Source organism: Globicephala melas, chromosome 5, assembly GCF_963455315.2.
Source record: "Globicephala melas chromosome 5, mGloMel1.2, whole genome shotgun sequence".
Lineage (NCBI taxonomy): Eukaryota > Metazoa > Chordata > Mammalia > Artiodactyla > Delphinidae > Globicephala > Globicephala melas.
In genome coordinates this window covers 137,751,108-137,778,310 of record NC_083318.1, presented here as the reverse complement: position 1 = coordinate 137,778,310, position 27,203 = coordinate 137,751,108, and the positions used below count along the sequence as shown (strand labels likewise).

The 27,203-nt window shown below is 39.0% G+C and overlaps 1 protein-coding gene across 5 annotated transcripts in view; it reads left to right on the top strand.

The window, feature by feature from the left end:
- Positions 1–27,203, top strand: part of GRIA2 (glutamate ionotropic receptor AMPA type subunit 2) — a 160,898-nt gene that overhangs the window by 105,154 nt on the left and 28,541 nt on the right. For all 5 annotated transcript variants that reach the window (XR_009564149.1, XM_030865757.2, XM_030865759.3 and 2 more), the window contains exons 7-12: positions 13,437–13,604; positions 13,863–13,967; positions 14,646–14,756; positions 16,260–16,466; positions 16,958–17,328; positions 21,844–22,042. Coding sequence is in view for 4 of the 5 variants with exons in the window: in XM_030865757.2 (XP_030721617.1) it covers positions 13,437–13,604; positions 13,863–13,967; positions 14,646–14,756; positions 16,260–16,466; positions 16,958–17,328; positions 21,844–22,042 (1,161 nt within the window). In the remaining variant the exon portion in view is untranslated. The remainder of the gene's footprint in view (positions 1–13,436; positions 13,605–13,862; positions 13,968–14,645; positions 14,757–16,259; positions 16,467–16,957; positions 17,329–21,843; positions 22,043–27,203) is intronic.

Genomic DNA, 27,203 nt, shown 5'->3' with positions numbered 1-27,203 from the left:
CCAGTGAAGTCCTCTGATGGAGCGTGCATGTGGCGTTCACCCTCAGATGGGACTGACATTCCTTTGAACACTCTGCTAGTCATCGTGGAGCCTCCCACTGCTGCTGGCTGTGAGAAGGATGAAAGCGAAAGGAGATGATTCTTTTCTCACGGAAGGCATATGGTTATTAAAGTTCACGTGCTATGCCTCAAAGCGCAAGCGATTTAGGGGATAAGAGAGCAATGCATTCTGCTAACGTTTTTGCTAAGACCTAGCAGCAGAGTTCACTCTGCTGGTGACCTTTCTTTGCTCCCTTCTGGCTGTAACATTTCCCTCCAGAGCGGCTCCCTTTTGGTTTTTTCTGACAAGTTTCAGAAAGATCGTGGTGGCCCTTCCTTGTGGGGCGCCGCAAAGAGCATAGGCTTAAAAGGTTAAAGACACAGCCTCGCGAGTAGGTCTGTGTCGTTATTCCCTTCTTGCCCCCAGGTTCTTCAGAACTTTTTTTTTTATTATTCCATACATGTGTGTTAGCATATGGTATGCCGCATAGCACAGGGAGATCAGTTCAGTGCTTTGTGACCACCTAGAGGAGTGGGATAGGGAGGGAGACGCAAGCGGGAGGGGATATGGGGATATATGTATACGTATAGCTGATTCACTTTGTTATACAGCAGAAACTAACCCACCATTGTAAGGCAATTATACTCCAATAAAGATGTTAAAAACAAAACAAAACAAAACACAGCCTCTTCCATGTTCTGTGTATCCCTTGAGGTAGTACAAGGACCCTGCCCCAAGGCTACACTGTTGTTTCCTGACTGCCCCTCCCTTGTCTCCGCATCCCCTCCCTTCCCTGATTAGCGGCTGTTTGAACCTACCGGTTGGAACTCAGGGAAGGTCCTGGAGGCCAGATTAAAGGAGCGCAGGCCCTGCACACACCCTGGTCCTTATCAGCAACCCCGCCCTAGAACCATTGCCGTAGAACTCCTCACCAAATCCTTCCGGGTTGGGACACACAGTTTTTCAGGGCACGAGCCTGCACGAACAGCAAAGCAATAAAGCTGTTCTTTTCTGCTTCACCCTCCACCCCCGAAAAAGTAGGCTGTCAATCACTTTTTGACCCTCGGCCCCAAAATCCAACAACATTTACAAAGACTCACTTAGCACAGCTTTGGAAACAGAGGTGCCGGTAGGAGATATATCTTCTATGGTCTTTGAAGCTTGATAGAAAGTACTGAAAATCTGTGTGGAGGATGTGCCTTTGGGTGGGAGTTCATCCTAACACGGAGGCATATTGCTTATGTACTAGACAGCCGGGAACTCAATATACTTTTAAAGAATGACTCTTGCCTTTGATAATCCAAAGCCTTATGGAGGATACAAACATGCCCGTAAGCAAATATAATAGCGAGTGATACATGTAAACGGTGGCAGCTCCTACACATGATTAGGACAGTACGGTAGGAAGGCTTTCCTGAGGTAGGACGCCTGAGCAGGGCTTTGCCCGTGAGCCATGCCACAGCGTAACAGGTCCAGGGAAATCGGGAGGAGTGAGGTGTCGACAGGTGTAAAGAGTAATCCCAAGACAGGACTTTCATGGTTGTTTCTGTCATGATTGTTTCACGGGCAGAAGAAAGGAAGAAAAACTAGATAGGGAACAATGTACCATTTCCTGATACAAACAAGCATATATCATCTGTCCAAGGGAAAATATCTCGAATGCGGTTGTCTCTTTTTACATTGTGTTTTGGGTCACGGACTGTAGCAGGTATGTTGCTAGATAATTTAAATCGTAAACTTATGCTATAGGCATGAGAGCCTGTAAAAATATAATTCATAACATCAAATCCTCTCCGTGGGTAGGCATTGGAAATTATATCATTTATATCAAGTTGTGGGACTATTAAATTAATAATTATTTAAAACTTCTAGTCTTCCTTGAAAGTTAATACACCTTCCACAGCTTCCTAATTAAAATCAATCTTATTCAATAAATACAAGTAAACCTTATGTGTTTCAATATTTAACATATTTTAATAACCACCGAATATAAATTGCAAATGTTAAATTTCTTCATTCTTATATCCTGTGCCAAAAATAACTCTAGAGACTTAAAATCTGACTCTCTTTCACTAATGTGCTAATTTGGGGCAGTATTCACTTATTCATTCATCAATTCATTATACATTTTACTGAGTTTTTACTCTGCAAGCGGTCACTGTTCTAGGTGTCAGAGAAAAGACAAAGTTCCAGTCTTCAAGGGGTCGATCGTCTTCAGGCTAGAAACCAGCAATCACCTTGTATTAACTTTGGTGGAAGTTGTCTTACGGACGCGTTAATATCAACGCATTCTCAACTTCTGATTTCCACCTCTGCTCCCTCTTCATCCCCTGAAACACTATTCCTACAACAACCCTTCCCTGTCAGTTGATGGCAACCCCGTCTTTTCAGCTGTTCCTTCAGCCAAGGACTTGCAAGTGTCCCGGAGCCCTCTCTTACCCGGTGGCCCACGTCCAGTCTGTCAGGAAACACTACGCCTCTTCTGCACCCACCCTAAATCCAGCCCCCATGGCCCTGCTGCTGGGTTACTGCAACGATCTCCTAGACGGGGTTCCCTGCCTCCTGACTGACCCCTCTCTCTCCCATGCTTGTGGTCCTTTTAAAATGTAAATTACATTGTGTCCCTGCTGCTCTCCGGCCCCCCAGCCCTGTGGCCATCCATACCACAGCAGTGCAAGCCAGACTCACCCCACTGACCACGAAGCCCTACGTGCTCCACCTTCCTCTCTTGGGCTCTCCCCTCACTCCCTCTGCTTCAGCTACAGTGGCCTTTCTGCCAGTTCTTTTTTTTTTATTATTTTTATTGGACTATAGCTGATGTACAATGTTGTGTTAGTGTCAGGTGCACAGAAAAGTGACTCATTTATACAGATACATAGATCCACTCTTTTTTAGGTTCTTTTCCCATATAGGTCATTACAGAGTACTGAGTAGAGTTCCCTGTGCTCTACAGCAGGTTCTTACTAGTGATCTATTTTATATGTAGTAGTGTGTATATATCAATCCCAATCTCCCAGTTTGTCCCCCCCGTCACTGCCTGGTAACCATAAGTTGTTTTCTACATCTGTGAATATATTTCTGTTTTATAAATAAGTTCATTTGTACCCTTTTTATAGATTCCACATATAGGTGATATGATACGGTATTTGTCCTTCTCTGTCTGACTTACTTCACTTAGTATGATAATCTCTAGGTCCATCCATGTTGCTGCAAATGGCATTATTTCATTCTTTTTTATGGCTGAGTAATATTCCATTGTATATATGTGCCACATCTTCTTTATCCAGTCATCTGTCGGTGGGCACTTAGGTGGTTTCCATGTCTTCGCTGTTGTAAATAGAGCTGCTATAGACATTGGGGTGCACGTATCATTCTGCCGTTTTTTAAGCACGGGAGACACGTTCTCTCTTCAGAGCCTTTGCACTGGCTCTGTCCTCTTCTGGACTCTTCTGCCCTTAGCATCTGCAAGGCTAAGCCTCCTGCCCCTCTGTAGCTCTTTGTTCAGTTTTCATCTCCTTAACGACCCCAGAAGCAGGTTCTCTATTTAAACTTGCAATCTCCCACCCATTAGGGTGTGTTCCATCCCCCTTCCCTGCTCCAGCTTTTCCATATGTTTCCCTTTAATAGCTCCTAGTCTACTGTATTTATAATGAATGTATTCATTACCTTGTTCATTGTTTTCTCCATCTTGAAAGTAAGTGCCATGTGGGCAGGGAGTTTTTGTTGGTGTTTGTTTGTTCACTGGTTTTGTTTGCTCCCAGGCTCCTGGAATAAGGCCTGGCACAGAGCAGCTGTTTAGTAAAGGCTTTCTGAATGAACAGATAGAGGAAAGCAAAAGTTCTGTGGTAGCACCCTTAAGAGGCCCCTAACCCCAGTTCTACACGTAAGAAAAGGCTTCCTTCTTTGAGGAAATCATATGGAATTTAAAACCTGAAGGAGAGGTAGGTATTAGGAGAAAGAAGGGACGGTAACTTCCCATAGAGAAAATGAGAAATTAAAGTCTGGTGTGCAAGGAAAATGTAAATATTTCTGTAAGGCTGGAGGCTGAACAGAGGTGTTTGGGGGGAATTCTGAGAAATAATACTTATGAATATGCAGGCTCCAGATCTTGAGGGCCTTGTTGACCTATTAAGGAACGTTTATTCTCATTCTGAGAGCAGCAGGGACCCCCTAGAGGACAGCCATCACCACGGTTGTGAAACAGGAAGTTAATGGGCTGCCTTGGCGACAAGAGAACTTGGTGGCAGGAGAGCTTTTAGGGCGATGCAGGAACAATGCAGACAACGGCTGTCAGTTGTCTGAATGGTGGTTGTGGTCTGAGGTGGGGGAAATAAATGGATTTGTTGCCCAGTTCTCTCCACGTCTTTAGAAATAATAATCGCAAAAATCACAACCATGCTTTTATAATGTATTAATATAAATTCAGCTGAGAGGTATTTGTGGATGGAAGACAAGACTCAGAAAAGCAGTCTCCTTCCTTCCTTCTGTCTTCTTGGTCTCTCGTCTCATGCCAGGATTTGCACAGAAGGCACAGAACAGAGACTTGCTGAAATGAAGAGGAATAAAGCGAAAACTAGGGCAACCCTTTGAAAATATCGTCACAGAGAAAGAAGAAAATAAGTAATTATCATTGCTATAGGATGGGGTTTAAATTCCTGCCCTTAGCATCTGCTGTGTTCTTTTACTCAGCCGTGGCAGAAAAGTCGTGTTATTTTACGGGATGAAATAGAAAATTCTGTAGTAATCAGACCTGAACCATCGCGGCGCCTCGGTTTAAATGGGACAATTAAAGGGAGCATTTTACCTTCCTCAAGAAGATGTTGACAAAGAGGCAGATGATAGAGATGATTTGCCACTATGATTTGCCAAACTAATTTATACACATTTCTATTTTGAGGTGGATTTTCAGGGTTCTCGGGGTCTCAACAACCTGCAAGATGTAACCATCCATTCTACCTTGTCAAGTGGCCAGTTTGAACCTAGTTTGACTTGTGTCTGCCGGGCCTGCCAGTGTCAAGGAATTCACCCCTAACACAGGACTGACATTGTGTGCCACTTAAATAATGGCTTTCCTGCAAGAATCCCATTTTACTCGGGAAAAGACTTAAAGCAGCAATCCGAACTTTCTTAATTGCTATCCTAAGAGACTTATTAGACCTGTCTGGAAATAGCATAATCTTTTTGAGTTTGGTAATTAGTGCTGTGCATTAAATAGTGCCCTGGTGGCTTCATAGAATTAATTCTGCTTCTCGAATGTTTTAACTGACCAAACCCACTGCTGGCACACTCTAGTCCCCTACAACGAACATTAAAGTATTTTGACATGCAACAAAAAAGAGGCTTGACAAATTTAGTCCGTTATGTTTTGTGGTTTAAAAAGTGTGTTTATGGGCTTCCCTGGTGGCGCAGCGGTTGAGAGTCCGCCTGCCGATGCAGGGGACGCGGGTTCGTGCCCCAGTCCGGGAAGATCCCACGTGCCGCGGAGCGGCTGGGCCCGTGAGCCATGGCCGCTGAGCCTGTGCGTCCGGAGCCTGTGCTCCGCGACCGGAGAGGCCACAGCAGTGAGAGGCCCGCGTACCAAAAGAAAAAAAAAAGTGTGTTTATGACTGAAATAAACCCATAAATTGAAAATTCGATATTGATAACATTACATATTTCATAAAAATTACTTGAAAAATAATTTATTAAGCTATTGCAATACATCTTACACCATGAAAAATAAAAATACATTACCACTGCTTGAATAATAATGCAGGATATCTGGGTTCATCTCGGGTCCACATTTTTTGGTCTGCAAAGGGAATAAATGTCCACGATCTCTGAGATTTCTCCCAAATCTCTAATACCATGATCATGTGACATGCAAATTTAGGCATGCAAAGGCGTATGCTAACATTTCTAATTTTTGCCAAATTTATGACCCTCAAGAGGCTCCTCTGTCTCTTAAAGATTGTAGTGACTTTGAGCAGGTCACCTCCGCTGAAATCAAATCTTAAATTACCCTGGAAATATTGGTTTCGTTGTTCATAGACTACAAAGAATAAGCCACTTTCACCTGTTAGAAGGTGCCTAAGAAGTGGGGAGCATCGGGGGGAGGAACTCATGCAACGAACAAGTAAAATACCTGCCTCTAAGAAAAGCCTTTTCTCTTCTCCGGGTGAATCAAAACCAAGCACTGTGTTGATTCGAGTATCTCTTTTCTATCTTGATGAATCTGATTCGTTTTAGCTGAAAATTTGAATCCCTAAGTGAATCTAGAGTTTCGGAATGTAAAAGTCTTGGTCCTTAAGCAAGATTTTCAGCCAGGGTCAATAGCCAATCTGGCTAATTTAAGCAAAGATATGTTGTTTTTAATATATTCTTTTTACATTCAAGAGTCTTTCACCCCAGTGTATTAAAGATTATTTTTATTATTCATAGAGAATGATAAAAAAGGATGTTAATGGTGGTTTCCTGCCAGTGGAGCTGTCTTTTCCCCCTTGAAAATGTGATACAGCTTGTGTGCTTACTAAAGATGTTGAGTTTTGTTTTTGTTTTTGTTTTTTGGTACGCGGGTCCCTCACCGTTGCGGCCTCTCCCGCTGCGGAGCACAGGCTCCGGACGCGCAGGCTCAGCGGCCATGGCTCACGGGCCCAGCCGCTCCGCGGCATGTGGGATCTTCCCGGACCGGGGCACGAACCCGCGTCCCCTGCATCGGCAGGCGGACTCTCAACCACTGCGCCACCAGGGAAGCCCAGATGTTGAGTTTTTATTAGCTTTCTAATTAAGACTTTATTTTTGTGGAGCAGGTTTAGGTTCACAGCAAAACTGGGCAGAAAGTCAGAAAGTACAGACATTTCCCATGTATCCTCTTCTCCTACACTCGCACAGCCTCCTCCAATATCAACTCCACTCACAGCGCGATTCATGTGTTAGACTTGATGAGCCTTCATCGACACGTCATAATTACCCAAGGTCTACAGTTTACCTTACTGTTCACTCTTGTTGTTATACATTTTACGGGTTTGAACAAATGGACAGTGACATGCTTTCATTAGTATAGTTTCAGACAGAGCATCTCCACTGCTCTAAAGGTGGCTTCACCTATTCGTCCTTCCCTCCCCCCAGCCCCTGGCAACCACTGTCTCCGTAGTTTTTACTGTCTCCATAGTTTTGCCTTTTCCAGAAGGTCATATAGTTGGAATTATATAGCCTGTAGCCTTTTCTGGTGGGCTCCTTTCACTTAGTCATCTGCGTTTAAAGTCCCTCGTTGTCTGCGAAGCTTGGTAGCTTGCTCTTTTGTAGCGATGATCTTATTGCATTGTCTGCATGTACCCCAGATTATCCACTCATTTATTGAAGAATATCCTGGTTGCTTCCAAGTTTTGGCAATTGGGAATGAAGCTGCTATGAGCACCCGTGTGGTGGTTTTTGAGTGGACATAGGCTTTCAGCTCCTTTGGGTAAACGCCAAGGAGTGTGATTGCTGATCCTGTGGTAAGAGTCTGTTTAGTTTTGTAAGAAACAACCTGTCTGCCAAAGTAGCCATATACCATTTTGTGTTTCCACCGACAATGAGTGAGAGTTCCTGTTCCTCCAGTGATGTTTAGTCTTACTGAAGATTTTGCAGTTTTATGCAGTGAAGCTACAAAGATCACATGTCCAAAAGGCTTAGAGGAAATTAACGATGACCTTATCACAGACATGTCTTTTCCAGAGGTTAGACTTCAGTTGAATTTGAAATGAAGAGAAGTGAATAATTTTAAGTTTATAATGTATTTCATAATAATGTTTTTCTTTTCTATGGCTTTAGTTGATTCTAGGCCATTGCCAAGAAGTTTTAAAAAAAAGACTTTCTAAAATTTTCTTATAAGCTTAGTTATTTTTCCTAGAGCTCATCATTTTTGACTATGTTGATAATTTTGTAATGGAGAAACTGAGAATTGTTATATTGTGTAAGATTCTCTAGGGAGATATCATTCTATTGATAATAATTTTAACTAAATAATTGATGCTATTTTAAAAATGGTTATGGAAAAGTTATCAGTCTATAAAACTTACAGCCCAAAGTATGTTACACAAATGCTAGTTTTATGGAAAGTAATTGATGTTAAGGAAAAATTTTAAATGGTAATTAGTTTGGGCAGTGCTGACCAAACAAAGTTAAACTGGAATTGTTACTGCAGTATTTCTCAGGGCCTTTAATATGCCAACATGAGAACCATCTTCTGAACTTATTGGATCCGAGACTCTTGTAGATCAGGATGGCAGTTTTCAAAATGTTGTAAAAATAAGCTAGTTTTGAACAAGTTAGATCGTAATAAAAGGAAAAAAGAAGACAAACATGCTGGTTAATAACTTGCATTTTTAGCATATTTTTCAACTCATCCGGCTTCTCATTTCCTGTAACTTTATGCATTTGATGTGGAATTTGCCAAATAAGGGGACCAACAGTTCCAGTGTGCCTGGGACTCCAGACTTTCTGATCCAGAACTGGGACAGACCCAGGCAAACCAGGAAGGTCAGTCACCCTCATTACTTCAAATGCCTTCACCTTTGTCACATATTTTTGTGACCCTGAGAAAAACATAACTTGTAACTTGCAGTCTTCACCTATAAAATTGGAATAAAAATATTTGTTGCATAGAGGTTTTTGTTTCTTTTTTTTTAAAGGACTTACTAGGAAGCTATCCAACTCAGGTTTGGCTCGTAGTGAACTAGGTCAACCTGAATTCTTCCTCTCTCCCTCACCTTCCTTTCCAACACTACTACGACGTAGAGCAGACATTGTTCTCCTTATTTTATTGATAAGAAACTTTGGATACTGATGCTATAGTTAACTTGCTCAAGGCAACAGAGCTGTAAATGGCAAAATCAGGACTTGAGGCAGCCCTGATAGAAATCAGAAGGTGCTGTATTCCATGCTTTCTAAACTATACTCAGTTCAATTTCAAGTGTCAACGAATGTTTGGAAAGTGGCCATTCATAGGAAATTTTGTAACGCTTTGATAAATGCTAAAGCCTAGTACTTCCTCTTTGAATGGCATTTCTTTTTCTATCTTCACACCGTGCAGGTAACATATGTTTCGGAACAGGTGCTATCATTATGAAGGTCCATAAAATTTTATATTATAGCCCATTTATCCTCTTTGAATATTCATTAAATTTGAAATGTATATAGAACTCCTTTTCATCTCCTCTTTTTTTTTTTTTTTGGCTGTAAGACTACCCTTTCAGGTATCAGTAATTATAGTAACGCATTATTGAATAATATCTGATCACTATTGGACCTAACAAACATGTTTAAAATGCTTATTTTATTTTTGAAAAATAAGTCTCAATAAAGATACATTTGAAATGGAATAAAAAGCACATTTGGAAAATGGACCATAAAAACGTTTTCCCAGATTTCTTCTTCAAGTGTGGATAGGAGTGATGGTGATATAGCATCACAGAACATAATGGTCCCCAGTGAGATATAAATTTCCAGCTCAGCTGAGGGATTTCACAGAACATCAGGGCAGAGATGATGCATTTGTTTTCGAAGAAGGAGATCTTACATCACCATCACGTTCCCTTCAAATGAATTTACATCTAGTTTAGTGAATGGTAGAATAAAACTGAAATATTTAACTGTCCAATCAAAAACGTGATATATTTGTTGAGAAAAATAAATGAGCCACATATGCAGAACATGAACAAGAAGGAGGTACGGATACAGAATCTGTTGATTTTCTCTCAGCCCCGAATTGTGTCTATGATTGTGACTTTTAATTTACAGTGATAATAGGCTTGAGACTTGATTAGATTTGAACATTTGAAAAAGGTTGGAAGGATTTTTCTTCTTAGTGAGCTCGTGCCCTGGGTCATAATGATAACACACTGCGTGGACTTAAATACTTCTAGTTCATTCAGCCTCATCTTATTTTTTAATGTAGTTCACCAACATTTATAGACCTCTGAAACATTTAGCAGATGGCTTTATAGATTTCTCATAGTAATGTGAGCAGGGTAACTGAAGGAAGAGTCTGCCTTTTAACTATGATCATTACTCTCAAAAACAAACTGCAGTACAGGTTTCTGTTTAGCAGTGGATGGATTGCTGTATAAGACAACAAACTAATTGGTTTTTTTTCCTCTAGGAGAATAGAGACAGTCATATAAGTGAGGCAGGAAAAAGCCGATGTGATATCTCCATTTCTCCAAGAAGTCTTTTCCTAAGTAGATATGACTTAAAACAATACTTTTGATATAATACAGTTTTTTTAAAAAAAGGTACATGGTTATTGTAGAATACTTGGAAAAGAAATATCATGTATGTTTCCTCACTGTTATTCTAACCATTTTGTTTATTTTTCTTTCCTTTTTTTGTTGAAGGGATATAACCATTGTTTATTACTCTCACTTTTTGTTGAAAAAACTTTAGTTGTAATACTGTTTTTCACTTATTTTATAGCTAACATTATTTGTATTGTTACATATTGTTATTAGTAGAACTTTTTAACGGCTACATAATACTTCCACAAGGCAGAAAGCATAGTGTATTTTTTTTTTAAGAATTTTTTTTTGATGTGGACCATTTTTAAAGTCTTTACTGAATTTGTTACAATATCGCTTTTGTTTAATGGTTTGGTTTTTTGGCTGCGAATCATGTGGGATATTAGCTCCTCAACCAGGGATCGAACCCACACCCCCTGCACTGGAAGGAGAAGTCTTAACCACTGGACTGCCAGGGAAGTCCCAGAAAGCATGGTTTTTAAACGTTCCTTTACTCTCAGAAATCTAGGTTCCTTCTAATTTTTGCATATTACAAATGATACTGAAATGAATAGCTTGTGTGAAAATTCTCTGTATTTGAGAATATTTTCTCAGGATAAGTTCCCAGTAATTGAAAATTACATTTTCAATCCAAGAATATAAGTTGCCTAAATGGATATGTAACAGTATATTTTGCTAATATCTTGCATGTACAGTTTGAAGGAAGAGGTTGCAGATTTTGGAAAAAATAGTGATGGGTTTTATTTAGATCCATCTAGTAGAGGTATTTCCAGGAAACTTAACTGCAGTCATCCAGGAGATATTCTAGATTTGTCAAGAAGGACTCACGAATAGGCCTGCAGTGACGTTGCTTAAGAAAACTTAGCAGTAAATGTGAATATCTTATCACAGTTAACAGCATCAATCACAGTTCTGCGGGCTCAAATCATTTTCTTTTTCTTCTTTCTTCTTACCAAATTTCCCATCAAATTTGATTCATTCATGGGATAAAATGAAACTGATTCAACTAAACTATTTCATGCGAAGATTAAGTGATAACTTCACATTACCATTTTTAGCATTAAAAACTCAGAACAATTTCTGCATGTGAGGAGAGGATAATTCATACCACATAAATTACTTTCTCATTTGCTTTATTGTACCATCTTTCATATTAAAAATAAACAACACAGGCGTCTATCCACCACTGGACCGATTTATAACACTCTAATGATATTTTGCAATTATCTGTTTATGTATCTTTTCACTGAACTGGGAGGCAATGTGAGTCCCATAAAGATAGAATCAGTATCAAGATCTCTGGCCTTGCTTCCTCCCTTCCTTCCTCCAGCTGTGCCCTGGGCTCTGAGAATTCAGTGGTGACATAAGTTTTCTGCTTCCCTAGAGTAACTGTTCTATTGGGGAGGAGAGATGAAGTAGACAAAGAATGCATGAAGAAGATACTCAGATGCTGGTAGAGACTATGAAGGGGATGAACAAGGTCCCGTGCAGGAGAGTGACTTGGGTGGGCTGGGCAGGAAGGACACTGCTGAGGAAGTCATGTTTGAGTGAATGGATGCGATTTAAAGCCATGGACTGAATGAGATCACTTCAAGAGAGCAAGGAGGGTGATGTGAAATGGAAAATTTAGAAAATCTGTCTTAACAAACGTTCTTGTGAAGGAAACAGAAAAAGATGGTGGAAATTGGAAGGAGATATGGACCTAAAAAGCAGTTATTATATCTATCGATATCTATCTAGTCTGTCTATTATCTATCATCGTCATCCACCTATCTATCAAATCTACCTACCTACCTATTGTTTTCTTCTTTTACTTGTGGTAGGAGATACTGGAGCAGTAGAATTGCTAATAGAGATGATCCAATAGAGAAAAAAGGCTGACGCGGGATATTGAGAGTATAAGTGCAGAACAAAATGTCCTCAGGGGCCTGAGGGGCGGAGTCAGTGTGAGGCTGGAGTGGCTGTCCTGAAGAAGGGGCGTGGCCACCTCAAGCGATGCCAGCTCAGGACGGAGACGGAGGGAAGGTGGAGCTTGGTAGTTTTCGGTGGAAAGGTCAGCTGGTTCTGTCTGTTGGCATCTATTTTCTTGGCGACCGGGAAGGCAGGGGAGTCAGCAGGAGAGAAAGAGAAGTGTATAGAAGAAGGTATAGAATAGTCACTTTTGAGAGTGGAAGAACCAAGTTACTGAAGAAAGAGGATTATTTGGAAATGTTGAGGTCCTGTTTCGGATGTGTGGTCAAAAATTTTAGTGTCACAAAATCAGTGTGGTATGGCATTTTCCCCCCAGCTTCACTGTACTTCTGTTACCTAAAGACTGAAAAATACTGAGTAACAGAAATTTCCTCAGCAGTAATTAAAGCTTTTATGTTACAATGGGATTTATCATTATTGACAGCAGCATCGAACGTAGATAAATGGCAATATATACACATGCCATAATAATACTTATCCAGCCCCTGACCATGCCTAGTACACATGTATTGATAGTAGTTTTTTTCTGCTTCGCCCCAGGCTCCTAAAATAATCCTGCTGCCCCACTGGGATCTGAATACCATAAGCTTGTAACCAGTACTATCATAGATTTTTGAAGCCTGAGGGGACCTAGAAATCATGAAGTTTGGTTGTTCTTCTAATTGAATATCATAATCACTCAAAAGATCACTGCAGATCTATGTGAACATCACTAGGGTGGAATTAGAGATTAAGGATCCCCCAAATGATCAGTATTCTTTCCATATTGCCAGGTGAATCTCTCATTAGACAGTAGAGAAATATTGATTTGTTAATTTCATAATTTCCCATATCACCAGGTCAGGCCATAAAGTGATGCTCTAATGAGAAACTAGTTAGAAAAACAAAAACAAAAGTGAAAACATCAACACAATTATTATGAAAAGTCTCACCTGAAATAGATGAGATGTTAATATAATTGAAAATGTTTAGAATCAAAGGGACAGTCCATAGTTCCAATATTCCATACTACTCCTCTTACATTCTTAGGTTCCTAGAGATAGAAATTGTGCCTAAATTCTTGGACCCTGATACGGTATGTATGGTGGGCAACTGGAATCTTGATTGCCAGTGTACAGTGAGCCTCTGAATTTTCTCCCATTCTTATGAAATGTGTGTGGTACTTTTCAGTATACTTCTGCTCTGACCTATGACGCCGTTCAAGTGATGACCGAAGCTTTTCGAAACCTACGGAAGCAGAGAATTGAAATCTCCCGAAGGGGGAATGCAGGAGACTGTTTGGCAAACCCAGCTGTGCCCTGGGGACAAGGGGTAGAAATAGAAAGGGCCCTCAAACAGGTCAGTCACTGAAAATGATTGTAATGTGACTTAACGATGGCCACTACTTTTTCCTGCTGAATTAGTCATTCTTGTTTTATCCCTTCTGTTTTATAAAGAGGGAGTATTATTTCCTAACTACACAAAGGTAGGTTGAAGAGCAGAAACCTAATAAGTGTCATTTTCTTGACTTGCATCCCGGGAGAGTCATCTGGTCAACCACTCTGTATCTGGTGGAAGTGAATTTATAATTGTGCTCCTTTCCCATTTCCTCATTAGGTGCAGGTTGAAGGTCTCTCAGGAAATATCAAGTTTGACCAGAATGGAAAAAGAATAAATTATACAATTAACATCATGGAGCTCAAAACGAATGGGCCACGGAAGGTAAATCATTAGTGAATTGAAGGCATTCTCTCTGTGTGAGGAGGTGAGTTAGTGAACCCATCACCTCATCTTCCAGAATCCTGGAGACATATATTCACATAGCTGGATTCAACAACTTCCAGAAACATATATTTTAAAATATGTTTTCTAAATAAACTCTATTTATTTCTGGTAAGTAATCCTGAAATGTAATTTTAAGATATAATAAATAAAACTGTTATACTTTTTTTTTTAGACAGAGGTAGAAAAAGAGTTTAATGAGAAGAAAAAGAACTGTTTCTGAAAGATTATGGTTCAGGAGACCAAACATAGCTGGTGCAAATGTGAATGTAACTGTTCAAGTCAACATTTTTTTTTCTTCTGTTATGGCTGAAATGCCACTGTTTGGATTTTATTTATGTTTCTGTATGATCACTCCCACACAAATTACCCTTGGAGAGTATGAAAAGTGAACACGAAGAGACAAGCCGTTTCTAAGAATTGTTTTTGTTTGTTTATTTTTATAGTCTCTTTCAATTGCTATTAGATTCACGTGCATAAAAGGTACATCTCTGTTTAGAACAAGCCTAGTTAGTGTAGGTGTAATTTCAGATTCAAACATGGGTTTGAAAATAACTCAGTGCTTTGCCAGTAGGAAGGTCCTATGTCCAGGTGCCCACCTTCTGTACCCTTTTGCAGATCGGGTACTGGAGTGAAGTCGACAAAATGGTTGTTACTCTCACCGAACTCCCTTCTGGAAACGATACTTCTGGGCTTGAGAATAAGACTGTGGTCGTCACTACAATTTTGGTAATTAGCTACCTATGCCTCTGTTTTGCGTTCTTTTTCTTAAGAAAAATATCTGTCAACTGGAATCGCTGCTTATATTTAGGAGAATAACTGATACAGTGATGCTTCTGAATGTTTTAGTCATTCGCTGCATGCTTATTCTGTCAGAAGGACTCACAAACACAGCAACGGCACTCAGAATACGTCTTATCCTCTTCAGGACTGAACTTCGGCTCCACAGATAATTGGTAACCTGGTGCTCACGTGGGTGAACACCTAGGGCAAGCCTGGAAGAGCCTTCCTTGTATTCCTCCCATGTTTTACCTTTCCACTCCCACACAATTCTGGGTCCATTCTGTCCTTAGATTTGTTCCATGGTTTAATAATGTTGTCAACTTCTCTGTATTCGTATGGAAAGGTGAACTCCTGAAAGACAAGGGTGATCTCCCTTCCTTTTAACCCCGAGTCTCAACACAGTAGTTGGCACATAGCTAGTGCTAAGTGGCTGTATATTGGCTGGATGAGACAAAATTGAACTGGATCCTGAACGTCGAGGCTTTGGATAGATGGACGGCAGATGTCGATTATGACAAGAACTGTTGGGGAAATGAAATGGAGGAAATACGTGATTTTGCAGCAAAACAGTCTGATTTCATTTTACTAAGTTGTGACGTAGTGAATTTGTGAGATTCATTATGGTAACAATATTGAGAAGGGATAAGGGATTTGGATAAGAACATTGGTTGGCACTTGGAAAAGTCTTAATAAATGTAAGCTAGACGTCTGAGGATTTTTGCCTCAATCATGCCACTGAGAGGAGGTATCTCACTGAACCCCAAATATCCTCAGTGCCACTTTCCAGTGGAGAAAATTGGGGGGCTGGTGTTGAGTCATGTTTTCATGCTTCCTTTTTATGGTGTTCACAGGGGGGATGCTACTCCCTAGCTATCCGTGTAGTGTAATTCTAGGATATTCTATCTCAAAGAGCAAGTGAGCTCTCAAGTCTGAGAGGGTAGATTCCATACATCACTATGGCAACGGCTCTTTGAGTCTGGGCACCACTGATCATGGACCTGATTTCCACAAGAACCTTATCCTGGAACTCGTAGTGGCACAGGGTTTTGGCTGAATGCTGGTTCTTTGGAGTCAGGGGAGCCCTAACTTAGAATAAGAGAGTGGTGGATCCAGGGTTGACTAAAACAGATGTTAAACCACATTATTCCTCTCTGAATACTAGGATTACAAGCACTACAAGGGGACATACTAACAGTTTGTGCTTTCGAGTCTCTTGTTTACTTTGGTATGGCCAGGTGCCAGCCATGTGCATGAAACATAATGAAAGATAGATGAGAACCTTTGATCAGAAGCATTATGCTTAATTTTTTCCCAGTCGTATTTTCCACTATCTGTATTCTACAACGTCTCTGGCTTACAGGTAATAATTAAACCAGAAGATTCGAGTGGATGCGAGTAGATCGGTAACACAGTTGTTTTGATCAACCAGAGCCCTTTCTTTCCATATAGGAATCTCCATATGTTATGATGAAGAAAAATCATGAAATGCTTGAAGGCAATGAGCGCTACGAGGGCTACTGTGTTGACTTGGCTGCAGAAATAGCCAAGCATTGTGGGTTCAAGTACAAGTTGACCATTGTTGGGGATGGCAAGTATGGGGCCAGGGATGCAGACACGAAAATTTGGAATGGGATGGTTGGAGAACTTGTATATGGGGTAAGTACTGTGCTTCTCAAAGGTAAAGTCATTACGTTTGAACTCTTGTTGAGAGAATGCTTGCCTTCCATGCAAAGTACCAATGTCTGAGATGGTGGGTTTCCCACATTGCTCTAGGAATGCTGTCTTATTTCCTTGTGCACATTTGAAGATGAAGGATGAAGTTAGAAGCAAATGTGCAGATGGAGACAGGCATCTCACCTGTCTTGAAGCCTATGGGCCATATGCATTGTTCAGAGATTGCCACGGCATAGAGGCAGATGTAGTTATCATAATCAAGCCAGAAGGGTGCACTCTGTATTTATAAACAGGAGGGATATTTGGGGAACTAATTGCTTTTCTTCTGTTAAGTATTTACTGGGATCCCACCAGGGAAATGATTATTCCCAGTTTCCTGATGTCCTTCCCTTCCCTTTGATCAAATAACGTAACCACGATTCCTCTCTGACCGTGACTCCTGGTTCTATTATTTTCCTTTGTTTCCCTTACAGAAAGCTGATATTGCAATTGCTCCATTAACCATCACCCTTGTGAGAGAGGAGGTGATCGATTTCTCAAAGCCCTTTATGAGCCTCGGGATATCAATCATGATCAAGAAGCCTCAGAAGTCCAAACCAGGAGTGTTTTCATTTCTTGATCCTTTAGCCTATGAGATCTGGATGTGCATTGTTTTTGCCTACATAGGGGTCAGTGTAGTTTTATTCCTGGTCAGCAGATTTAGCCCCTACGAGTGGCACACTGAGGAGTTTGAAGATGGAAGAGAAACACAAAGTAGTGAATCAACTAATGAATTTGGGATTTTTAATAGTCTCTGGTTTTCCTTGGGTGCCTTTATGCAGCAAGGATGCGATATTTCGCCAAGGTTGGTTACTCACCTGCTTCAACTTTGTGCATTTTAGGTCTCGAGTGGACATTCATGGTGTTTATGAATTCACTGTAAAGAAGTTAGCAGCTGCCGACTACCTGTCCTAGCAGCGTAAGACTCGTGAGGACAGACTCTTACCGTCGGCGTAAGCCTGTGAAATATTTGAGCAATGTTCTTTGAACGTTGATCCTATATTTCCCTGGTGAGATTATACACACCATGGAGAGGCTATAAAATGCATAAGGTTCCCATCATTCCATGCCTTCTTGGAGGGGTACCGTGTTTTTGCTGCATATTCTCATTTTACAGTCATCTGTGTTTTGCTCCACAGACCTGTATATGGGAAAATGGGCAACATTACTGACTAACTACAAAAGCGACACAACTCCATTTGCACACATCTCATCTCTCTCTCTCTTTTTTCTTCCCCCTCATTATTAGCTCATGGAAATGACATGAGAGAGATATTTATAAAATTTGTTTTTTTTTAAAGGTTAGGTTGCTGGGTTAAAAAGAATGTATGATAACATATTTTCCAAGTATCTAGAAATATATAGGTGGGTAATAATGACGGCTGATTGTTACAAATGCTTGTGCCATATTGAATAGCAATACACATACAGGATGGAATAAATTCAGACATCCCTATTCTCATTATAATATTTTAATTCCTGCCCTAGAATGCCTAAATATAATGAATGTATCCCAAAACACACATTGCCTTTATTCATGTCACGTACATGACTAAGAATGATAGCCATGTCTGGTTCTTCAGAGGAATAAATCATACTTTTCCTAATGAGATTGCTTTCACATTTAAAGCCTATATGATTATCGATCTACCGGCACATTTTAATTTGGGCTCAATTACCCTCCTTTGAGTCTATGGGTATCTTAGTAACTGAGGCAATGGCTTCTTAAATACTATTTCATTATTGTTAGTTTTTGAGCACTTTGGGGATAAGAAGTGATTAATTTCAAAAACCTATATGTGAAGCTCAAAATTTTGTATCTTCCGCCATCTTTTCTGTATACTACACCCATCAAGATAAAGGGAATATATCATGTATGCAGAAATTATCAACGACCTACTTCTCAGATAGCAGGGCACATTCTTATGAATTTTACGGATCTGAACAATTGTAATTCCATCAAATTCCCTGTGGCTTCTCTATGGAACTGCACTAAATTAGAACTCTATCAATGGTACTTGCATTGCATATATAGAGAGATATATAATTTTAATGTATAGCATATAATAATAATTATTACATACTATATATATATATAATTATGACCTCTGACAAAACATATAAGATTCATAGTTTCATCTCTATAGTTGATCTGATTGAACTTAAAGACATAAAGAGAAGTTTCTAATGATGAAGGAGGAAAATAGTAACCAGATTGGAATCTCAGAGAACACTGTGGCTCATAATAATAATGAAGTGATTCATCTTTGGTAAGAAGGCTCTTGAAGTATGATGTTGCCATAGTCCTGAGATATCAGGCAGTTATCCTAAGGTTCCACAAACTATGCTCTGCCTTTTGAATCAGCAGGAGAAGCATGTGAAGGTTCCTTAGGACACAGGACATATCGACCTGGGTTCCCATCGATGGACCCAGGTTTGTTTGCCCCGCCCCTCATGCACCAGGGCTCTGAAGGTTCTGGCCTCCAGTGCTTGTCTAGGAGCAGAAAACATATTGACATATAGGAGCTGGGGCACAAGGGACATTTAACAATCTGTGTTTTCCCAGGGTCCACCATGACATAGTGACATTCTAATTTTCAACAAGACTGCTTCCTAAAATATTATCTTTTTTCTTCATTTGTGATTTCTTTCATGAGTCATGACTCACTAAACTTCCACATGTAATCATTTTTATTTCCTGGTAAGATGTATCAATTTTAGATAGCATATTTTTCCTTGTTGGCATTTTTTTGGCCACAGAATATGTATCAATAGATATATACATATATATATAAGCAAAATTCACTTCATTAAAATTTTCAAGCATATGTATCTTTCACTTTATGGTATATGTGCATTTACCAATTGAACTTACTACCTAATATTGGGAAATTCAAGGAGTTTTTTAAATGAACCAAACTATCATTTTTTAGAATGCAATGATGGTAACTCTAGATTAGGAAAGAATAGAGCAGCTTAGTACCTAACAAATCTTAATAATAATGTATGAAATCCACAGATCACTTTAGAGATGCTCTTTGTATATTTTAAACGATATTTATCAACTTTTTCCAAGTAAAATATGGTATGGAACTCTATTATTTATATGAGTAGAACACATTTAAATTTTAATATAGAATGGTTTATTGAACTGAATTGGTCATTGCCTGAAATTAAGTTTAGAATACGTTAACTGTAGTTTTGTGGAGACTAGGACCAAAGAATTATGAGAGCAAAACGTTGTAAAGTTGACTCTTATTCTCCGGTTTTCTTCTTCTTTTTTTCCCCCCCAATATCCTTAAAGGATTAAAATGATTAAAAATTTTCATTCTTAAAATAATTATTTAATAGAAATTTAAAAGAAATGGCAGAATATGTGCATTTATTTGCTCCGTTAGTGCAGATACTGAGAGATGAACGTTTTATTTTTAATTAGAAAAACATTTTTGTCTGTCACCATGAAACATAATATTGAATTTGCTCCTCTGCATAAAATTTCTCAGGAACTCCAGAATCATAATTGATCCTTTGAAAACACTTACAAGTAAATAATAAATTGCTCAAGAATTTTCTGTTTTGAATAATGCACAAGTCAAATAAATTTGGGGGGTTATCTCACACACTGTAAATAAACTGGCATATTTAATTAAATTTACAGCTAGAACAGAATGACTTATAAAAATGATTCTCAAATATATTACAAATAAACCTGAAATGTATAGTATCAAAAGCAATTACCATGCAATCGTTTTGTTTTAAGGGCTGTGAGTAGGCAGGTACTGAATCTACCCTCTTCAGTACAGGTTACATGTCATACAATTATACCTTCCATTGTGATGGAATAAATAGTGAACATTTTGAGAGTGGCTGTGTCTACATAGGGTTTTTCCAAAATCAAAATGTATTTAATATCCTTTTCAGAATATAAGTGAGACTTGTTTAACTTTTTTCCATTCTATCATATTTGTTTCATTCTTTGCAACTCTTAGAGACTGGTAAAGGCTCTTAATTATATTATTATTATTTTTTCATTGCTTGTGTGCTCTCTCTCTTTTTCTCTTTTATTTTAGCTGCAGATGTTTTTATCTAAAAAATCTTTACTTTTAGCTTCACCCCTTTTCTTGACTGCTTGAGTAGTTTATTCTACAAATACGATCTAATAATTTGATGTAGTGTCTATGTTTCATCAAAAATATTTCTTTATATTTAGTTTAGTTTAGGAGGTTTAGTTTAGGTCATAAATTGGCACATTTTCATGATTTAAATTTTTAGAAGTGTTACCTCTTCACTGTAGAAGATTTAATTTTTAGGCATAACAGAGTTATTAACAAAAAAGAAAAAGTTATTATACTGGTGTGTTAATACTACTCAAATACCATTATATGTAGAACCCCACCAAATCTTACCAAATAATACCCTATGTATCTCTTTCTGTATCTACATGTCTACATTTATCTACCTAGGGTTTATCTACCAGTAAATTACTGGGAATCAATTAAGCTTTTGAAAAGTATTTTAAGAATTTATGGTCACAGAAATATTGTTATTATATTTCAACTAGGAATTTATATCTTGGCAAACTTTTACATGTCTAATTTGTTCTCCTTGAGTTTTCTTTTTTTTTTTTAAGCAGGAGGCACAAAGGAACAGGGTCATAGCTGTCCACGCCCTGAAGCATCAGAGTTTTATTCATTAAGAATAATACTTTGTGTCATACTTTGTTTGTAGTATCACTATTTTCCATTTTAATCTTGTACTGTATCTAAAACCTATGTTTCTGCACACAAAAAAATACCTAATGAAATTTTGGACCTTTTTTGAGGGTTTTGAACTTCATTGGCTGGATTAAAAGGAGGGTTTCTTCAGTGTTTAAAGCCATATCTGTGGTACATACTCTTTTATATTGATATTTGATTTTGCTTGTCAACATTGTTCTGAGTTTTGCTGTTGATCTTAGATTTTATTGTTCGATTACTTATGTCATGAGTGGATAAAGTAGTATGAGCATTGGATAGATTATTTGCACATTTCTTGAAATTGATTGTTACGATATTTCATACCATAAACTCTTTGGCCATGATAACTATGAAAGAATCTCAGGAATCTGAAGTTCTGCCTCTGGCTGTCTCATCAAATCTAGCAAATCTGTACTCCTTGCCCAGAAGGTTTAATAATTTCAAGTGTCATCAACTCGCAGGTATATTGAAAAGTATAAAATTAAATATTTCCCTATAAATCGATATTTGCATAATACCGCTAACTTGTTTTCTTACGAGGTCATTCATTTCGCTTTACAAATCCATTTCGTACTTGTTATCAGATCCCTGTCCGGGCGCATTGTTGGAGGAGTTTGGTGGTTCTTTACCCTGATCATAATCTCCTCCTACACGGCTAACTTAGCTGCCTTCCTGACCGTGGAGAGGATGGTATCTCCCATTGAAAGTGCGGAGGATCTCTCTAAGCAAACAGAAATTGCTTATGGAACGTTAGACTCTGGCTCCACTAAGGAATTTTTCAGGGTAAGAGATTCTGCTTCCTAACTTCCGATTTTGTTCTTGTAATTAAACTTTGTGCCCCCTTGCCCCTCCTCCCATGGTCTACACGAAAGTGCTGTGTGCAGGTAACTTCCTTCCCTGTCTCTAATTCTATTTCTGTTTTTTTTAAATTTTTATTTTATATTGGACTGTAGCTGATGTACAATGTTGTGTTACTTTCAGGTGTACAGCAAAGTGATTCAGTTATACATATACATATAATTTATTCTTTTGCAAATTCTTTTCCCATTTAGCTTATTACAGAATATTGAGTAGAGTTCCCTGTGCTATACAGTAGGTCTTTGTTGGTTGTCTATCTTATATATAGTAGAGAGTAGAGTGTATGTTAATCCCAACCTCCTAATTTATCCCACCTGCCCTTTCCCCTTTGGTAACCATAAGTTTGTTTTCTATGTCTGTTTTTAACCTTGACTTTACCCCGCTCCCTCCCCTACCGCTATACTTAGCACTATGTCTATCCTTTTGTTTGATTCCTGACTCCTTCGGAGAAAAACACTTTGTTGCAAAGAAATCTAGTTTTAAAAAAAAATTGATTGTCTTTTTGGAACAAAATTGAAGCAAAGTATAGTTAAATTTAGGTGATTATTTTTAAAAGAAAAGGATGTTGTACTTCGTTTTATGTTAAAGCATGACTTCCATCTATCTTACATAATTTACAGTTGAAAACTCACTTTCCAATCCGTTATGTTAATTCTAAGTCAGGAAACAGATTGTGTTCATATGTGGAAATTCCAAACTTTCTGTTAAACCCTCCAAGAAAAGGCTAACAAAGGCCTTCAACTTCTTGACTTTTAAAATGGGAATCATAATTACAACGTGTCTATTGAATGTATTTTAGTTTTAAAAGATCTGTGGCCTTATTATGGTCTCTGTTTATGGGCACCAGTCCAGAGGCTGATGTTGGTATAACTTTCTTTCATTATACTATTATCTCTCTATAAGAACTCATTCTATTAAAACACTTAAATATAGCAGATAAACTTTGGTATTGACATTAAGCCAAACACGGAGCATATGATGATCTCTGATAGTCCATCTTTGGGTGTGCCTAACTTTGAGTGAGATCCAGGCCAGTTTACTTCTGCATTAGGATTTAGGACTTTCAACTTCCAGTTGAAGTAGTAGACTGTAATTTGAAGACTGTCTCCTTCTGCATTGCCACTGGTCTCTTTTCCAAATAACATCAGTTGTGCTCCAGATATCACGGGAGAAAAAGTGGTGTTGTCAGACGGCTGACAACAGAAAATAACTTGGCTGTACGTGGGGTGGGCAGGACCTTGACTCTTCCACTAGGTACCGCGACGTAAGCTGAGAGCGTGGTCCATCTGTCAGCGGGTACTTTGACTTTGATGCTGCGTATGAATGTTGTAATGCAGATTTGTTACTAATGACAATTTACTGCTACTTCTGAAAATAGTTGCAATACTCTTAATATAACACAGTGCTCTAGCCTGATCATAACAGTGGACCTATTAAAATAGATTAGAATATCACGTGATTCTCAATTAGAAGTGTATTTTGAAACATTTTTAAATTGTTTGTGTCCCGATAGGTCTTGCTTCTATTTTACTCGTATATTTTATTGGTGTTCCGCGCTCTTGAAGTAAATGAGTCCTATGAATGAGGCAGAGGCTTGTTAGATCATATGCTTTACTTAGTGCTCCTTATATTGACGGAAATAACCTTAATTGTTTCCAGACACTGTCTGTTGAGAGTTACTCTCGTTAGCTTGTTTGGACAACGAGAGGACCAACTGTGCTCAGCAACTGCACTTTCAGGATCTCAGAGCTTTTCACTGTACCTGAACTCGATCATAGAAACACGCGCCTTAATCAGCGGGATGCCAAAATTTCATGATTAGAATATGCAAATTCCCCAGGAGACAGGGTGAGAAGGCTGTGTGACTCTGGGCAAAGGATGCCGCTACTCTTGTGTTTCAGCTCAGTAACCCCATGGAGACCATGGTCCCCATGTGCAGCGCACACACACACTCACACACACACACATGCACGCATGCACACACGCTGACATATCTGTGGGGTGCCATGCGCCTATATAGGATTGTGGTGCTTTCCTTCCCTAGAATAATAGAGAAGTGATGTGAGTATTTAGGCAACCTGATAACCTTTATGAGTACAGTTTCCCAAAGCAGTTTCTTATGCGTCATCTCTGAATCTCACAGTATTTCTGTCTGATAGTTGGGGCGATCACTTTTGTTTGCATGTTGTGCGTTATTAAATTTAAGCTCGGATACATGTGAGGACTTGACCAAATTCCAGCAGATAACAAGTGTGCTGAGGACTTTTACTCCTAAAGAGTGCTTTCCGTACACTGTTTTTCCTTCCTTCCTCCGGATTTACTTTGCTGCTCTCCTGCTGTGTTTCGGTCACCTCCGTGTCGGCGTATGTCATGTTAGAGGATTATAATGGTGGAAATCCAGACAGGGCCTCACAGTTCCTCTCAATATATTCCTTCAAAAGGAATTGTTGATGCGTGACCTTGGCTAGGTCTCAGTGCTATAGCATAGCAGTCAGCTACTCCTTATCTAGAGAAGGAAGGTGTGGGCTCAAAAGTACTTAAAAGCCACACTGTTCATTCTGTTTGTACCAGTGAAGGGAGGCTAATGGAAGAGCACACATCGCCAAAGTGAATAGGAGCATGCCTGTTAATCCCACCATTAAAACATGGCATGGCTGTGATTTGGGAAAGTATGTACAAAAGGTATGTTTCTTTAAAAGTTGGATTAAATAAAAAGGTGCTGCTAAATTGAGTAATTTTGAATAGTTTTTCTAACTGTATTAATGTTGGATAATTGGGTACCACGGTGACAATACTGAGGGCAATCTTAATTGTGCTTCTGACTCTCAGAGATGTTTTCAGAGATACTCTGGCTTGCAGCAGTAGCCATTGCATCTCATACCTTTCCCCACAGAGTTTATTGCTTTAGTATATGGAAATTGAGTAACAAATTCCTTTTTGTAAAAAAAAGAATTTCTCTTATAGAGCGTTATTCTAAACGTATTGGATGAGCTGAAGCTAATTCATAGACATTATAAAGGCAAAATATCATTGATTTTCATTGATTTTCATTTTTCCCCTTAAAACCTAGGTTATATTCTACAATCTATTAGCAGTAGTCTGGTTGAATTTCTAAGCTTACGGTGGAAAGAGGCGCAAAGGAAATGCTCCTTGCTTCTGTTCCTAAAATTAACATTCACCACACACTTGGGTCGTCCTCTCTCTCAACTGTCCTCTAACCTCAGGGGCGTTTGGGGCTCCTGGAAGGTGGGTGCAGGACAGGGTGAGTGATGGGAGATTGGCCATCGTGGTGCCTGATCCTCCAGGAGTGGGGATGCAGAGGGAGTGGGCTGGCCCCAGACTGAGGACAGGTACTGTGCTTTTTGTTCTCTGGCCGTCTCTTATATTTAATACTTACTCTAATGCCCGAGACAGCTCATTACACGTGGAAGACACAACTTTTACCAGTTGCTAATACTTAACGTTCTAACAGTTATCTTATGTTTCCTAATATGGCTTCATTTGGCGTTACTGATAGTTTTTTGTTTCTTATGCTGTTTATGAAGAGGGGTTTTATCATTTATATTATTATAAACTTTCTACTATCACAGTGTCTATCAGAAAGTCAACTTTCTGATTTTATCACAGCAGGAGCTTTGGATTTAGCCATTGGAGAAACTGATTGGAGAAGGTGGTCACTGTCTGAATTTTAAAGATGTATAACTAACTAAAAGATGGAAAAATAACTGGTTTAAGACCATTTAGAGATTAAAGGGCCAGTTTTAAAACAGAATTCGGAGTTCTGAGAGCCTAGTCTTTTGTCCCAGTATTAACTAATGATACATTAATGATAATTAACTAAAGATACATCTTTGAAGGGATGAAAGCATCTTATATCAAATTATAAGAAGAATATTTCATCTCATTTATAGGAATCTGTTTTGTCATCGTTAGGATGATAATTACTCAATTTAAATCTAAAGATTTTTTAAATCAGATTTCAGGTACATAATTTAATAATTATGGGTTATATTAATTTTTTTTTTTTTTTTTTAGCGATACGCGGGCCTCTCACTGTTGTGGCCTCTCCCGTTGCGGAGCACAGGCTCCGGACGCGCAGGCTCAGCGGCCATGGCTCACGGGGCCAGCCGCTCCGCGGCATGTGGGATCCTCCCGGACCGGGGCACGAACCCGCGTCCCCTGCATCGGCAGGCGGACTCTCAACCACTGCGCCACCAGGGAAGCCCTATATTAATATTTTTTTAGGGAAGTCAACGTGTGTGCATTAGTTTCAGAATTCCAATTTCAGCTGTAAATTTTCTAATTTAAAAATCTATATGTTCTTTAAGTGATACTCGGTAAAACAAATATGAATGGAATATTTACTTTGTTGTGCTAGAGAGAGGAAATAGGGGACAATCTTGTAACCAACAAGAGGTGTGAGGAAATAGACCCTGCATCTTCCTCTTCCAGAGTTTTCTGCTCTCGGAACCCGTGTACATCCTCATATAGAGTGAAAGGTAAAGTCTGACTCACTTTGGAGCTGCTGTTCTTGCCTAATTATAGCGCCACTGTAACACACCTATAATTAAGAAAGAATTAGGCTATCAATTATACACCACTAATTTTAGACTTTCACATTTTGATAATTTCTTCTCTCAATAAAAGAGGACAGATCTTGAATTAGATGAGCAGAAGATGATTTTGTAAGAACTATGTGCATTATTTTCCTACAGAAACTTAGATGTGGGGAATAGAAAATGGCTTTATAAATAAACCTACCATTGGCCTGTCAATCCATGAAACAGAAGTATTAACTTGCGAAAAGGAAGTACTTCATGCCTATCCTAAATCCCCACGCTGCAATCTGTTTATCTTACCCTGTGTGTCTCTGAGTAAGTGGTCTCCTTTAATTATGCTGGCGTTGGAAGGAAGAGATTCTAAAATATGGTCAAAATAAAGGTATTCCCCTTCTCATTAAGTGAAGTTAATTATGCCGTTCTCAGAAGATTGATTTAGTCAGATAAGAATCCATATTGTTGTTATCCAGCATTGTAGACGTTTCACAGAGTTTCCAGAGAGTATAAATGATAGATAAATACATAGT